The sequence below is a fragment of the Neltuma alba genome, unplaced genomic scaffold, assembly GCF_004799145.2.
Source record: "Neltuma alba isolate B1F8T4 unplaced genomic scaffold, ASM479914v2 tig00010594_pilon, whole genome shotgun sequence".
Taxonomy (NCBI): Eukaryota; Viridiplantae; Streptophyta; class Magnoliopsida; order Fabales; family Fabaceae; genus Neltuma; species Neltuma alba.
The window spans coordinates 218-17013 of record NW_021635457.1 but is presented as its reverse complement, the minus strand read 5'-3'; the positions used below and the strand labels follow the sequence as shown (position 1 = coordinate 17013).

General features: G+C 35.2%; 2 protein-coding genes across 2 annotated transcripts; both read left to right on the top strand.

The window, feature by feature from the left end:
* Window positions 1-1941: 1941 nt before the first annotated feature.
* Window positions 1942-6120, top strand: LOC114757416 (sulfite exporter TauE/SafE family protein 3-like). Its single transcript, XM_028946472.1, has 11 exons — window positions 1942-2082; window positions 2497-2656; window positions 3392-3592; window positions 3738-3827; window positions 4326-4399; window positions 4493-4627; window positions 5092-5142; window positions 5220-5441; window positions 5574-5667; window positions 5776-5916; window positions 6044-6120. The coding sequence occupies exons 1-11, from the start codon at window positions 1978-1980 to the stop codon at window positions 6118-6120; spliced, it is 1350 nt and encodes a 449-aa protein (XP_028802305.1). The 5' UTR covers window positions 1942-1977.
* A 6316-nt stretch (window positions 6121-12436) lies between these two features.
* LOC114757415 (sulfite exporter TauE/SafE family protein 3-like) lies at window positions 12437-14829 on the top strand. Its single transcript, XM_028946471.1, has 11 exons — window positions 12437-12448; window positions 12585-12765; window positions 12846-12910; window positions 13038-13065; window positions 13177-13247; window positions 13362-13448; window positions 13530-13580; window positions 13657-13878; window positions 13971-14064; window positions 14169-14309; window positions 14430-14829. Exons 1-11 carry the CDS (start codon window positions 12437-12439, stop codon window positions 14504-14506), a joined length of 1029 nt encoding a protein of 342 aa, XP_028802304.1. The 3' UTR covers window positions 14507-14829.
* The last annotated feature ends 1967 nt before the right edge of the window (window positions 14830-16796 follow it).

Here is a 16796-nt window from a genome sequence, read left to right as displayed (position 1 = left end):
TCGTGGAGCTTGGCTGTATTACTCTGTCACATTAAAGTTTAAACAATTGGAAAGCAGAATCGCCCTTGCAAGTTGCAACAATGGAATAAGCCAGCCAGCAGATTATATTTGTACATGTTCTTTTTCAAAGAGGCAAATCGTGTTGGCAAATATCAAAACAAATAATTCAAATTAACAACTAAAATTGATAAATATGTTGAAAAATTAATTTTCTTTTCAAAAATACCTCATTACTTACTAATAAATACTCCTCCAGTTCTTAATATAAGACCTATTTAACTCATTGATTATATTAAGGAAGTTAGGTAAATTAATTAATTATAAGAAATGTGACACATTTTTTCTAAAACACCATAATCATCTCTCTTAATACCTCATCTCCCTCTTTTACTTGATTATAGTTGAAGGAGTATCTATAAGGGTAATTTAGAGAAAATTGATAGATATGAGAAATGAATCTTATATTAAGGATCAAAACCAACTCAATAATTATGTCTCATATTAAAGACCAGAGGAGTACCTGCATTATTCTTTTTTCACACACACACACACATATACCTTCATTCACGGCGTCAAAAAGAAAAGCTGAAACAAATATCTTAGACTTAGGGGGTGTTTGGATGAAACCAAATCATGGTTTGGAGAATAACTTCTGGAGAATAATTTTGTAAAAAAGTGATTCTAAGAAGTGAGAGTGTTTAGATAGTTATTATCAGAAACACTTTTTATATATAAATTACTAAAAAAACATAAGTCAATATGATAATTACATAAAAGATAGATTTTATGATATATTTTAATTTGAAGGAATAAAATTATTAATAATATATTTTTTACCAACATAATTAATAATACATAAGATAATATAATTAATAAATAATTAATATGTGTATATATTTATAAGATATAAGATTAAATATATTTATAAAAAAATAATTGAAGGATATTAAGTCATATTATTGTTAGATCTACTTTAACAGACACAATCATACTCTTCAATTTGAGTCAAAAGCAGAATGAATTTACTTCTTCTAAAACTATAATTTTGAACCCCAAATCATGGTTTTAATCTAAAACCATGCTTTGTCAGTTTTTTTCTCGTGTTTTGACAACGTTGGAACCAAAACCATAATTCGGGTTTGGTTTTGAAGGTTAGACAAACAGGCCTATTTCTTATAAATGAGAGGACTATCTTAAAATATTCTTTCATAAAAAGTTGTGCGAGGACCGAGGGAGCATTCCGCAAAAGATATAACTCTAGTTTGAACTTTATGCATATTTCGATGGTTGGGGAAAATTGTGTATAAACATATGTACCTATTGACATATGCGCCTTTAATTTCTTGCACACTGCTGTGATTTTCTGCGTACACTATTTTTAATTATTAATACGAGAGTTAAATAATTAATTTATAATAAATAAATATTAGTTAAAAAAAAGGAGACAACCTCTTTTTTTCATGATAAAAAAAGAGAACAACTTTCATCGTACGGGTAAAGGATGCTGGGGACTTATCGCATGAAAAGGCTGAAAGCCCGAAACGCTTCGGTCTCCAGTTGTTCATTATATAAAAGAGGCTTCTTTAATTCGTAGACTAGCTAGCTAGTTATACTTGTTTCCCTCTCAAGTCCGCGTGCATTGAAATTATACATTTCTACTGGAAAATATAGCGAGAAAATGTACAAGAGCAACCTGCTGTATAACTAGCTTCTGCAGATTTTACGATATTGGTTATCGTCGCCTTTTATTTTATTTTATAATTTTTATACTATTGAAATAATAACCTTTTTTTTCTTCATAAATTTGATTATATATACGTGCATATTGGCATAACGAGTGATTCTCACTTCTCAATGGCAAGACTAGGCGCAGACTGGCGAGTCATGAGAAAGAGAAACATTGCCGCGCCCATGATTGTGTTGGGTTCATTTGCAGCTTTAGTAATAGCCTCAGCTCAGAGAAAAATCCCAACCGACATGTCTGGTTCGATCGAAACAGACTCATCATTTTCTAGTTACATCGTCAAAGCCATGGATGGCTTATGGAGAGCTGGCCAATCTGGTTATCAACATGTCTGGCCTGTAAGTTCCCTCAAATTATATTCCCCTCCCTATAGCTCCGCATGTTTCTCTTTTCCGACACATATCAAACTCACCCTAAAACTTCAAAGCACAGAACATGTAATAGAAAGCATATTAGCATTATGATCTCCCTGGTTCAGAATTAACTAACTAAACGTGCTGTCGTTCCAACGATTTCCTAGCTAAGTCCCCCCCCCCTGCTTACACACCCCCACCTTTCGCACGGGGAAGAGATCGATCTAACACACACATCTTTTATGCCATCCACTTTGGGACTTGATCTTGCAACCGCCTTCCTAAAGATCGAGCTATCAAACCATTAACAAGGTTTTGGCTCTTAGCTAAGCTAATACGGGAATGATGAAACTGGAGTTTAACTAACTGTCCCTTTTGTGTTCTGACTATAAAATGCAGGAAATGAAATTTGGATGGCGTATCGTTGCTGGGACGGTGATTGGATCCTTGGGAGCAGCATTTGGGAGCGTCGGGGGTGTTGGTGGCGGCGGCATCTTTGTTCCCATGTTAATCCTCATTATTGGGTTTGACGCAAAATCTGCAACTGCCATTTCAAAATGTAATTATCATTTATAAATTCAAAAAGATGTCGGCTTTAAAGTTAATTATCATGGAAAAAAAATTCAAGTGGAGCATATCATAGTCATAAAAAAACACATGATGCTTTCAAAAGATTTACATAATAATACTACCTCCGGTCCTTAATAATATAAGAGTTCATTTAATTTTTATTTTGATCTTAGATATAAAACTCCAATTCACTTTATCTCTCATATTCATTTATTATTTTTCCAATTTAACCCCTATATTAATAATAGATATAGCCAATATACTTGATTAATAAAGATATTTTAAGAAAGATAATACATATTTATTACAAATAATTAACTTAATTAATTTTTTTAATTTATTTAAATTAGTCAACTAATTTTTATATTAAGGACAGAGCTAGTATTAGATAGAATAGAGAGGTTAGCATGATAATGAAAAAAGGTCATGTTATATATATATATATATATATATATATATATATATATAAAACATCTAAATCACAAACCTTGTTTAATTAACAAAATCTTTAACGACAACCCAGAATACGATCAAGAGGAATACATAGGATCGCAAAATAACCTTCAAACTCGAGCAGGCTTGGAGCATTTGAAGCCCAAAGCGACATGGGTTATGAACTCCTGCTCCCTCAATATCTATGGAAACTTTATACTATTTGCATCTTTTTTGATCTCGACTTCCTCATGTGACGATCTAAATCCTTTCTATAACCATGATTTTGTAGGTATGATCACAGGTGCGGCCATCTCAACCGTTTACTTCAACCTGAAACTGAAGCATCCTACATTGGATATACCATTAATTGACTATAATATGGTGATGCTTATGATGCCCATGATCATGCTGGGGATTACCATTGGAGTTAGTTTGAGCGTTGTGTTTGCTGACTGGATGATCACTGTGCTTCTAATCATTGTCTTCATAGGTAGTAATTATGAATGTTCAATTAGTTTTTCAATTAATCACTTCAACTACTCGATGGTTCGTTTTTAAATATGAATGTTCAATTAGGTTTTCTCAATTAATCACTTCAACTACTCGATGGTTCATTTTTATTGTTGGATTTACAGGAACCTCAATTAAGGCATTCTTCAAGGGTATTCACACCTGGAAAACGGAAACCTTAACGAAACAGGTTGCTAGTTTTGGAAAGTTCCTAAGTAGGTAGCGCAAGATCTTTACATTATGCTCTCATATTTTCAAAAATTTTCACGCATATTCAATATAATCAATTTATTGAACCCATGTATGTATTTTTCCACCCCGGTTATTTCTTGTTTTAATTTATACTCATTATAAGCGCAGACACATGAATCTGCTTTAACACTACTTTTTTATTTGTTTTGTTTTCCTCTTATTCTCCTCGATCGCATTTCTTTCTATGCATTTACTGGGCTATGCTAATGCTGTTACATAATGTAGTCTCAATGAGAGAAGCCATCCCCAAATTCATTCAATTCAGACTTATTAAAGTCTTCCATCCGTGCTTAAATAAATAAATCTTTTTTATTTAAAATTGCAGGAGACCGCCACGCTTCTGAAATCTCCTGATGGTTTGTGGATTTAGTTATTATTTTCATGAAAGGGTTAACCAAGTAAATCCCCAAATATATTTATATGTTACTGAAACCAAAGTTCGGTTTTGTCTTTTCATCCAGGGACGGATTGTGATGAGGAGCCAGAATACAACTCTCTTCCCGCAAAATCTCAAAAAGACAACAGACTACCCCAGGTTTGCGAATTATGTGCAAATCATGTTTGACTTAACAATCTAATTCTCTCTCTCACTCACACACACACACACACACACACACACACACACAATTTCTTGACCATCCTTGTTTACTTGAACGGAACTATGCTGATTCATCAGGGTCCGATTCTTGGCAACATATATTGGAAAGAGCTGGGATATATCTCCTTCGTCTGGCTCGCATACTTTTTTCTGCAGATTATTAAGGTGACTTTCTCATCTGTTTGGTTGCTGGAAAAGATAGGAGTGGGATAAAATAGGATGATTCATGAAGAATAATAGGAATGGGATAAAATAGGAAGGTTCATAAACAATAAAGCGGACTGAAATAATAATGACTATGGACAGATTCTTGTAAAAGCAAGGACAATGAAATGATAGGGACGTGAGAATAAGTTTTGACATGTGTATATAATTAAAGTCTTACAAATCTAAATTCCCGATTTTTAAGGAAGAATGGCTGCCAAAGGGAGACTAGATATTCTCATACGGTGACGGCCAAGTAATCTAGCAGATAATTATATTGAAATAAAATCATAAAAAATATGTTTCTATTGAAATATATATGAAATTACCATGGAAACCGGACTACGTCTCTCCTTGCATTCTCCTTCCTTTTACGTACTCTGAGCATTTTCTCGAACTAACCACTCAAACATATTCTTCAACAGACATACACAAGTACATGTTCAACCACGTTTTGGATAGTAAATCTATTACAGGTAGGCATATGCATGCACATATATGAGCCGTGGCTTAAAAAGCAGATGGTAAATCACTTTTCTCTGACCTGTTGAAGGTACCGGCTTCTCTAGGAGTGCATCTGTACCAAGCAATAGGGCTTCATCAGGGATGGAGAACCATTCCTTCCAAAGGAGATCGGGGCACAAATTGGCCATTGCACTATCTGATTCTCTCTAGTTTCTGTGCCACCTTAGCTGGACTTATCGGCGGCCTTCTCGGTATAGGCAGTGGATTTGTCATGGGTCCTTTGTTTCTGGAACTGGGAATCGCCCCTCAAGTGAGTATTTAATTCTCATGAACTAAAGGAACTTGGACGTTAAAATTGAAGGAATATAATAAAGGAAATCTAATGGGAACTCCCGGTGTATATATGCAATAAGTCTTGTATATATGTTGAAAACTTGTGCAGGTGGCAAGTGCCACAGCCACACTTGGAATGACATACTCAGCATCTATCTCTACTGTAGAATATTACCTCCTGAACCGTTTTCCTGTTCCTTACGGTAAACTATAAAAACTACTCATCGATCATCCTTTTTTTATTCACTATTCGCCCGTTTTGGTTCAAGACTGTAAAAGTAATACGCAACTTCACGTTGTGTTTTTTGCAGCTTTGTATCTGACCTTTGTGGCAACAATCGCTGCATACATAGGGCAGGATATCATTGACAGGCTGGTTACAAGATTTGGAAGGGCGTCTCTGATTATATTTGTCCTGGCCTTTACAGTATTTGTCAGTGCATTTGCATTGGGTCAGTGTCTTGCAAAATTAAAATTAAAGTTAGAATATATAGTGCAGTATTATTATTGCACTTTTGTTTCTTACGAGGTTTTCTGAGCTTTCTTTCGTCGGCCTTTTGATGCTTTGGTGGTTTTCAGGTGGAGTTGGTGTGTCAGACATGGTTCAAAAGATTCAGCGTAACGAATACATGGGATTTGAGGACTTCTGCAAGTAGCTACAGGCTCCGATTTAAGGCCTATATATGCCATACGGTTGCTCTTCGCAATCTTCCTGCATCAAGGATTTGTTTACTGGGCTGCACTAAGATATATGACAATGATGTTATATTCTAAAATGTGATTGTCCCAAGTTTGATAAAATTTGAACATGATGTTGTGTTTTGGGGCGGTATTATTTGTGTACTGTATATTACTACCTCCAATTTTTAATATAAAATTTCGTTTAATTTTTATTTTGATTCTAAATATAAGACTTCAATCCACTTTCTCTTTCATATTTATCTATTTTTTTCAAAGTAATTTTTGTAATAATAGTAGTTCTAGCTAATATACTTGATTAGCAAGATATATATTTTATAAAAGACAACACTTATTTATTATAAATAACTAATTTAACTAATTTTTTAATATACTCAAATTAGTCAACTAACTCTTATATTAAAGACCGGAAGTAGCATATGAATAACGCATCATGTAAAATCATATATCCGGTGTAATGTTATGTAAAACCAAATCATTTGCCCATGATGTCTGTCTGAACTAGGCATGGCCTTGTCCGGTGAGTGATCCTGCAGGTATGATCACACGCGCAGCCTGAAACGTCTTCGTTTTTTGTTCCTAAAGAGTGAACTGGGACACAGGATTAGACTTGGGGGGAATTTGAGAACCCTTGAAAGCGCATAAAAAGTTTGTTTTCATATAAGTTGAGATAAAAAATTTTAAAAAACTAATCCGAACACGGCCTTAATGATCAGGAAAACAGGACTAGACTTAAATAGGTAGAAAATAAGACAAAATTTGTAGGGAATTTATTAGGGCCGGAAAACACTGAAGGGATGGACCGAACGCGTTTGGCCGGACAAGTTCAGAACATGTTGAAACTCGAAATTGATGATGTCTGGTGCCAGATATCTCATGCCCCGACAGACGCCTGAGAATTCCCATCAATTACTGTTTTTTATTCGTTTGTTTTATTTTGGCTCAAAACCGTAAAGTAATATATGTAACTGGTTTTGTTGCGTTTTGCAGCTGTGTATCTTACCATCGTGGCGGCTTTTGCAGCATGCATAGGGACAGGCTGATTACAACACATGCACTTTTCAAGGGATTAATTAATGGGGTTGTTTATTCATTTAACTTTGGTTGGTGATCGATGTTACGTTGATATAAAAATGCTGGGAAGATAAACACTGCAGATTCTTGATCGAGTTCAAAAGAATGCTGTGCAGACCAAAACTGTCTGTGTTAACAGCGACAAGGTTCTTTAATTCTGAATTCCAAGTAGATTTTTCTCAATTAACTAGATATTTTTCCCTTGTGATGTCGTGCACCAATATGATTATAATAATTCAAAAAGTTGCATTTAATCTTTTCTAAACTATGTTATGGATAGAATCCTCGTTGTCTAATTTGTCTTTACTTTACAACTTGAGTGTAATGTTATAAAGATTTATATGTTGTGACAGGAAAAAAAAAAGTATGTGTTTATCCAAATTCCAAAGTAATTTCATCGACACTGAAGTTTTAGGGGCCATCGTAAGACTATGTAGTGTGCTCCTTGGCCAAGTTGATGAACTGTCTGAGTATGTTGACCGCGACAGGACGTTGTTTAATTTTTAATTCCAAGTATAATTTTTTAAACTAAATATCTCGCTCTTTTGATGACATGCACAATATAAATAATAATTCAAAAAATGGTAGCAAAGCTTTTTAAAAGTTTATGGATAGAATCCTCGTTGTCTAATTTGTCTGTATTTCACAACTTGAATGTAATGGTATAATAATTAAACGGCCTGTCTATAATGTTGTAGACAGAAAAAGAAAACTTTGCATGTGTTTATCCAAGTAATGTCATCATCAACACTGAAATTTTAGGGGCCTGTAAGACAATATGTAAAGTATGCTCTTTGGCCAAGTTGATGAATATGTGCTTTAACCGTGCCAAGAGATTGTTTAATTTTTAATTTCAAGTAGATTATTTAAGAAAAATTGATTAAAGGTAGCTTTTTAGGAGCTAAAGGGACATGAATTTGAGAAGGTGTAATAACTTATTTAATTCATTTTTAGTGGACACAACTCTTTTTTTACCATGTATAATATGTGCACTGATGTTTATTCTGAAAATTGTTACACACAACTGAAAAGAAGTTAGTTTATTTTGAAAATTGTTACACATAACTGAGAAGAAGTTAATTGAACTCGTTAAAAGTGCATTGCATCAGGTTCATTTGATTAATAAACTACTCAAACACTTTTGATCAGAACTTTCCCTTCTTTTTAAACTAGATATTTTTCCATTGTCACGTCATATGCACGATATAAATAATAATTCCAAAAATGATAATAAGTCTTTTAAAACTCTTTTTCAACTTTCATGGATAGAATCCTTGTTGTCTAATTTGTCTATATTTTTTTTTTTATTGGGGAGAGGACATTACAAAGCTACGAAGCGTCTAAATCAGAAGCTAAAAAAGCAGTAAGAAAATCCGGAGGGGGAACTGAAACACGTAATGCCTTCAGCTGCTCCTAGCGCTCGTTTAGTAAGACAATCTGCCGCTTGGTTCACTTCGCGGTTGCACCATTCCACTTTCACTTCCCAATCCTTTGCAGCCCACGTCTTGATTTCTGTCACCAGAGTATACTACAACTTATAATACTACTTCCGGTACTTAATACAAGAATTAGTTAATTAATTTGAGTATATTAAAAAAATTAGTTAAGTTTGTCATTAATAATAAATAGGTGTTGTTTTTTTAGAATATCTTTACTAACAATATATATTATTAGCTAGAATTACCATTTAATGAAATATTTAACACATGTAACTATTATAAAGACTATTTTAAGAAAATAAATAAATATAATTAAGAGATGAAGTAAATTATCATCTTATATTTAATACCAGATTTAAAATCAAACTAATTGTTATATTAAGAATCGAATGTAATATTATAGAGGGCTTGTCGATAATATTGCAGACGGAGGAAAAAAAACAGTTCGTGTATTTGTGTGTCCAAGTAATATAATCAACATCAAAGTTTTAGGAGCTTGTAAGACTATATATTAATAGTATGTACTACCTCTGGTGCTTAATATAAGATCTTGTTTTATTTTTATTTTGATCCTAAATATAAGACTTTAATTCATTTTGTTTCTCATATTCATTCATTTTTTTTTTTCTAAGGTAGTCTTATAATAATGGTAATTCGATGATCCAATATACTTGATTAGCAAAAATATTTTAGAAAAGACAATATGTATTTATTACAAATAACTAATTTTAATCTATTCAAATTAGTCAACTAACTCTTATATGAAGGATCGGATGTAGTATATATTATGCTCCTTGGCCAAGTTGATGACTCTGAGCTTCCAATATCATTTTCACCAAAGTAGCTTTCCAATCCAAGGGGGCCAAAAAAAAAAACACGCGATCGTGCAGAAAAAGTCGCTTCAAGTATAATTTAATAACCAAAAGTTTAATTTATAATCATAAAGAAGAATTTGATATTCAAAATTGCTTGTGATCATTTCTTAAAATAAACAAAAGATTTGTTAAGTGAAGCGGTTGGAAAATATTCGTTCCTGCAGGCCAAGATACTTCGAGTTACGCGGATTGATCCGAACAGCTAACTGATAAAAATTGTTAATTAATTGTTTTATGGAAAAAACCTACTTTGAAAAATATTAATAAACCTTTAAATTTAATAAAAATGACTGTTCCCTCGTGAGTTTGCAATAAAACAAACCAAGATTTGAATTTCTTATTGAGAAATGTACTTTCATGTCTAATACTCGATCAGTGCCTCAAATATAATTATCCTTAATAAGAAAATATCTATGTGTGGCAAAAAAAAAAAAAAATATACGTGTTTGAATTATCATCGAGAGCTAGAGTGTCCATGTGCAGTGCACGTGAGAGGTGAGCTCGGTCTGAACGTAAATGATCGATTATATCAACACATTTTATGTTCACTGTTAGGATTAGGACAGCTTTTCTACAACCAACCTTGTTCTTTTCAAAAGCTAATAATATCCCAATTGTCTATACAATAACTAATTTAATTTGTTTACAAAGCATTATTCATTTCATTAAATTTTAGTATTGCAAAGCTGTGCTGTTTTTGGATGTTCAAGCCATTCAACTGATACTGTGCAAACCTGAAACTAATACTACCATTTCAGCGTCTGTACTTAATTTTATGACCTCAGATCGTATGTATGATGTTGCTCACAATTTTAATTAATAGTGACATTAGACAACCTTATAAAATATATAAGACTGAAAATGTACCTTTTCAACCACTTGGCATGGAAGTTGGGCTAAGAAGAAAAAACAACTTGGTGTAGAAGTAGCTAGATGTCATATCAGGGCAAGGTGGCGCCCCCTAATGGTCTGAAAATCCATAAGCATACAATGAACGAGTGAAGTCATGAAACACTATAAAAAATAAAAATAAAAAATTCCAAATGAAGGATAAGCTTTTGAGGATCTAAACAGAACTGTCGTCTAATAATATGGATTCATGACACTTTTACATAAAAATACTACGCTAGCATATATCATCACCTCCCACTAATTAAGCAGCCCTACGAACAAACAAAACGAAAGAAAGATTTTTAAAATGATAAAGCAAAGGAAAGGAGTAGAAAATGATAGAGGAGGCGGCAGATCTGATTGGAGAAGGGGGAACCCATAGCATCGGGTTGAATTTGATTGGAAAAAGACAGGCCAACCTTTTCTTTTTAAAAAAGAAAAACAATGTGGACCAATCACAAAAGATTTCGTGATTCAAGAAGAGAGGTTATTGGGTAAAAAACCTTACAAGATCTACGTTTTCGGGAGGATGTAATGTAAGGGCTGGTAAAAACAAAATAGGGAAAGCACAAAAAGAATGATAGAGTTGACCGAAGATAATTCTACATTGCAACTGGTTCAGATAAAATGATAAAATCTGAATGAAGCAAATAACTTAGAGCCGTTGGATTCATAGAGTGGAGAAGATGTATTTTCCCACGTCACTGATCGATCAGATGGACAAAATGAACTTCTAATCTTCCCTCTCTGAAATGAAATCCCTTGAAGCCTGTGGCTTGTTGCTGGTGTGCATCAGTCATGGATGGTTTTCATCAAAGCTAGCTAATTAAAAATAATCTCTTTGGTGCGATCGATTTCGATCGTCCCAGCGATGATGTGTTGATAGGAATATAGTTTGGATAGGCATTTTAGGATCTTAGAAACGTACGTGTATGCTGATAGGATATATATATACATATATATAATGCTTTTGTATGTATTATGTTCGTATTTGCTGCTGATATGCGAATAATGTTGGCTGCACCTAATTTCTATTTATATATGTATATATATTTGTATATTTACAGATTGAAGTTATAATTAAAAAGACATGCACGTGAATCATGGGACTAATTAATCATTGTGATCCTTGTTTGTAATTCTACGTATAGTATTCATATGCATCCACACTCTAATTTCAATCGTCCTTATGTTATTATTATTATAATATAAAATATGAGTCACGTGATCCTGCACAATTACTGTTAATTCTTGACCTGTTTTTTTTTTTTTTAAATGTTTTTAACCCCAGGAGTTGGGTATAATTTTATATAATAAAATGATGATTCGGGAATCGGGATTGATGCTGATTAGATCTTCATGTGAAAAACCTTGCCTCTATATAAGAAAGAGCAAGAGCAGCGACTGGTTCTCACTCACTCCGACCTCAATGTCTCCAATCGGAACAGATTGGCAAGTCTGGCAAAATATGTCCATGGTTGTCTTATTCCCTTTGTTCCTTGCTCTAGTTATTGTTTCGGCTCAAGCAGCAAGAGTCCCAAGCGAGACACATGGTTCGAACCAAACAGATTCATTCTCTACTTATCTGGTCAAAGCCATAGATTTCTTATGGGACCCTGCTCGATCTGGTTATCAACATGTCTGGCCGGTAAGTTTCTCATCTCTCCTTGCTATCAAGAAACTTCTCTAAAATGACGATGATGCCTCATCTCTGTCGTGTAAAAGTTGTATTTTCTCTCAAGCGCGCTCTGAAACCTCAACGTTTCGACTCATGTAATAGGAAGCATGTTGCTACTAAGTTGTGTGATCTTTTAAGGTCCTAAATGTTTCTGTTCCAATGATTTCCCAGCTTTGATTATTACTCTTGCGTTGTAACTATTAAATATGTAGGAAATGAAATTTGGGTGGCCAATCATTGCTGGGACGTTCATTGCATCCTTAGGAGGAGCATTCGGGAGCGTCGGCGGTGTTGGCGGCGCGGTTTCTTTGTTCCGATGTTGATGCTGGTCATTGGGTTTGATCCAAAATCAGCAACCGCCATTTCAAAATGTAAGATTCAATCTACATATATCTTTGTGACATGACAGGGCATTACGATAGATATACTTAGAAAATGGTCTTGCAGGATGATCACGGGGGCAGGCATCCACTGTTTACTTCAACCTGAAGCTGAAGAATCCTACGTTTGATATACCCTTAATTGACTATAATATTGTGCTGCTTATGTTGCCCATAATCATGCTGGGGATTACTACAGGAGTCTATTTCAGTGTTGTATTTGCGAATTGGATGATCACTGTTCTTCTGATCCTTATCTTTATAGGTAATGAAATGTTCAAATAGGTTTACTGTTTAGTTATTTGCTTCATCCATATGCTTCATTTTCTATCCGGGCCCCTACAGGTACCTCAATCAAGGCATTCTTCAAGGGTGCTGATACATGGAAAATGGAAACCAAAGTAAAACAGGTTCATATATCTAACCAGGCATTCATGCATGTGAATCCTTTTGCCTGGAGAAAGTCAACCATCCCTAGACTGAGTTAAATATAGAGTTAATACTTTTTTTCTTTTTCTTTTCCTTTTTTAATAGCAGGAGAGCGCCAAGCTTTTCGAATCTTCTGGTTCGTGTATTTCTTAAAGGGTTAATTTTGTGCATGCTCAATAGTATCTTTATATTTATATATGACAGAGAGAGAGAAAAACTAGATTGGCGCTTTCTGTCTTTTATGCAGAAACGGCTAACGGGTTAGCAGGGTACAGCTTGCTTCCTGCAGGGCCTCAAAAGGACACTAAAAAAACTCAGGTTTGCAAACTATAAGCGATCATGTCTGACTTAACATCTCTCATCATAATCTGTCCTTTTCTTTTAATTAAATCCTGACCCTTGTTTACTTGATCAAACTATTGATTGATTCAGGTTTCCATTATTGGCAACATTTATTGGAAAGAATTCGGACTTCTTTGCTTCGTCTGGCTCTCATACGTTATCCTGCAGATTGCCAAGGTCACTTTCGGCTTTCCCTACATTCTCCCCTCTTTCCTTTGAACATTCTCTGAAACTAACAGTCAAACATGCTTCTCACAGACTTACACAGCTACCTGTTCAGTCACGTTCTGGATAGTAAACTTTTTCCAGGTAAGAAAACTATATGCATGTCCAAGGTATGGCTTAAAATGAAGAACCATCGCTTTAATTTTGTGATATTTTGCAGGTACCGGTTTCGTTTGGAGTGTATCTGTACCAAGCAATAGGCCTCTATCAGGGATGGAGAGCTATTCCTTCCAAAGGAGAAGAAGGCACTCGTTTGCCATTGCACCATCTGATTCTGGCCATTGTTTGCGCTCTGTCCGCCGGAATTATCGCTGGCCTTCTCGGCGTAGGTAGTGGATTTGTCATGGGTCCCTTATTTATGGAACTAGGAATCGCTCCTCAGGTAAGTTTGCCTTCTTTTTGTATATGTTAAGGACATTACGTGGGAATTCACAAAGCGTGTTAAGTTATTCATGTCGAAAAATGGCGCTGCAGGTAGCCAGTGCCACGGCTACGTTAGGAATGGCATTCTCAGCATCTATATCTGTTGTGCAGTATTACCTCTTGAACCGTTTTCCTGTTCCTTATGGTAAATTGTGGCGTAATATTCATCGGTTTCTGCTTTTTTATTCCTTTGTTTTGGTTCAGAAATCAAAGTAACATGAGATAATGATTTGGTGTTTTGTTTTGCAGCTCTGTATCTGACCACTGTGGCAGCCATTTCAGCGTATTTAGGGCAATATGTCATTGATAAGCTGGTTAGATTATTCGGAAGGGCGTCTCTGATTATCTTTGTTGTGGCCTTCACCGTATTTGTTAGCGCAATTGCATTGGGTAAGTGTCCTGCAAGAAGTTAGGCTGTGTATTATTGTTTTTGTTTTTGATTTATTATTTTTGACTGATTGGCCTTTCGGTGCGTTTTGTGGTTTTATGGTTCTTTGTTTGTGATTATAGGTGGAGTTGGTGTATCAGACATGATTGAAAAGATTCAGCAGAATGAATACATGGGATTTGACGACTTCTGCAGATAGATTCCTTCACCGCATCGTTGCATCTAAAGTTCTAAAGGCCACGTTGAATATGATTCTTGCAGTTGAATGTCTTCTTTTTTTTTTTTTAATGCATGGCAATGAACATATGTAGCGAGTCCTCTAATTTATGGGTTAGGAGTGAATTCGGCAGTAAGACTTAAATGGGCAGAAAAAATAAGACAAAATTTGTAGGAAATTTATTTGGGCCGGATAATAGTGTTGGGGTGGACTGAACGCATTCGGCCCGGACAGGTTCGATATCCCATGCCCCCGTTTATACGACGGGGCTGAAGCATTTCCATCACCTACTGCTTTTTATTATGATGGTAAGAAAAAATTGTTTTTTATATACCTTGGGCCTTGGCCCAGTTGATGAATCTGCGCAGCCATTTCATTTTGCAAAAACAAAAATGCCATGTACCGAAACAATCGCTCTAAGTACAATTAATTGCCAGAAGTTTGAATTATACGCATAAAATGATGAAAAGGAATTTAATATTCAAGATTGCTTGTGACCATTTCTTAAAATAAATAAGACTTGTGAAGTAAGCAGTGGGAAATACCCGTTCCTGCGGCTCGACATGCTTCGCTATGCAACAAGCAGTGGGAAAAATGCAAAGGCCAGTGAAAACAAACAGGAAAGGACAAAATTTGATAGAGTTGACTTTGACTAAGGTGGTATGGTAATTCTCCCAGTAGATGCTCGCGTTGGTTAGAAAAAGGAAAACTAGACCAGATCCGTAGGATTGACCCGAAACCAAAGACTCAGGGTTTTTTTTTAAAAACAAAAATTGGGGTCTAACTGATGGCAACAACACGGGGGATTTTGACCCAATGAGAAGTCGGGTAGCCCATTGAACTGGGCGGATTATTTGGATCACTTTTTTATGCAAAAGACAAGAAATTGAGAAGGAAGAAGATTATCGGATAAAAGAAGAAGAAGAAGGAGAGAGAATAAAAACTGCGGCAGAGCTGGTAATGACTCAATTCAGATTAGTTCTAAATCCTCTAATTGCAATGAGGTAGGTCCAGAAAATCACACAAAAAAATATTCAAAATTTGTTTGAAAGCAATTCACATTTATTTTTAATTTTAAATGCACGATCTTCTGAGAATTTCAGCCGCTGAGGAGATATGATTCTGAGACGACTGTTGAATCATGAATGATGATGCCTGTTAAACGCTCGGGAAAAAGAAAATAAGGAAGAAAAAAAAGACAAAAGAAAAGCGAAAGTTGTGTCCTATCAACCCCCATCACACGTGAAGAGGAGGTTGACACGTATAAATGAGACACTGAAATAGGTGGCTGAAACGTATAAATGAGACTGATTTTATACACTTGAACACTCGACGCACCTATCTAAGATTTTGCTTTGGATTATATATTGTTTTTATAAAAACAATAAATATTTTTACATATTCTAATTAAATTAATTTAACTATCACTATCCTTAGTCTTTACTGCTCTCTCAAGCTATTAATTTGTGGGGTTTTAGTACCTTGGCTACTGATTCAGAGATAAATGATAAAATTTGAATGAAGTGGGCCACACCAATTTCTTTTCGGAAATTCTAGGGCGCAAGGTGATTTGTCATTACTAACAACGGATACCTTTGACTAAACAAAAGCGATTTCGTCCTAGTGATGAAGGGTCGGTATATGTATGCTGATACCTGATAGGATGTGCGCGCGTGCTTGCGCGTGTATAATGCTCTTATATGTATTCTGTTGGTATTTGCTGCTGATGTGAGCATGGATCCATGAGAGGATATGTGTGTGTGTGAATATATATATATATGTATACATGCAAATGTATGCACCTGAATCAGGGGACACGGATGGGACTGATCAATGGAGTGGTCCGACTTGATGACGTGCGCCCACCTGCACATATGTACCCAAAAGCCAGAGCAGAGGTCAGAAAACGCATTAGTGACAGTAGTGAGCTCCTTCAATTTTCCCCACAGACTGGTGCTAGCTTTGATGGGACTCCGAAGCTCAGATCATATACTGACGTGGAAAGCTATCCTCGAAACGAACGGCCTCCAATCACTTGCTTCTGCCTTGTTTAGACAAAACTAACTGGTCATCCTTGTTCCTATAATTCTTTTTTAATCATACACGAACTGCATGAGATTATAAGTTACAAGTTCACTGGATTTTATTCCTGGCTAATTCTACGCTCGGTATTTACATGAGTCCACTTCAGTTTCAATGAGCATCGCATTTTCTTTGATACATAACCATCATTATATATATAATTATTAGGGTTAAGGTGCACCCAGCACCC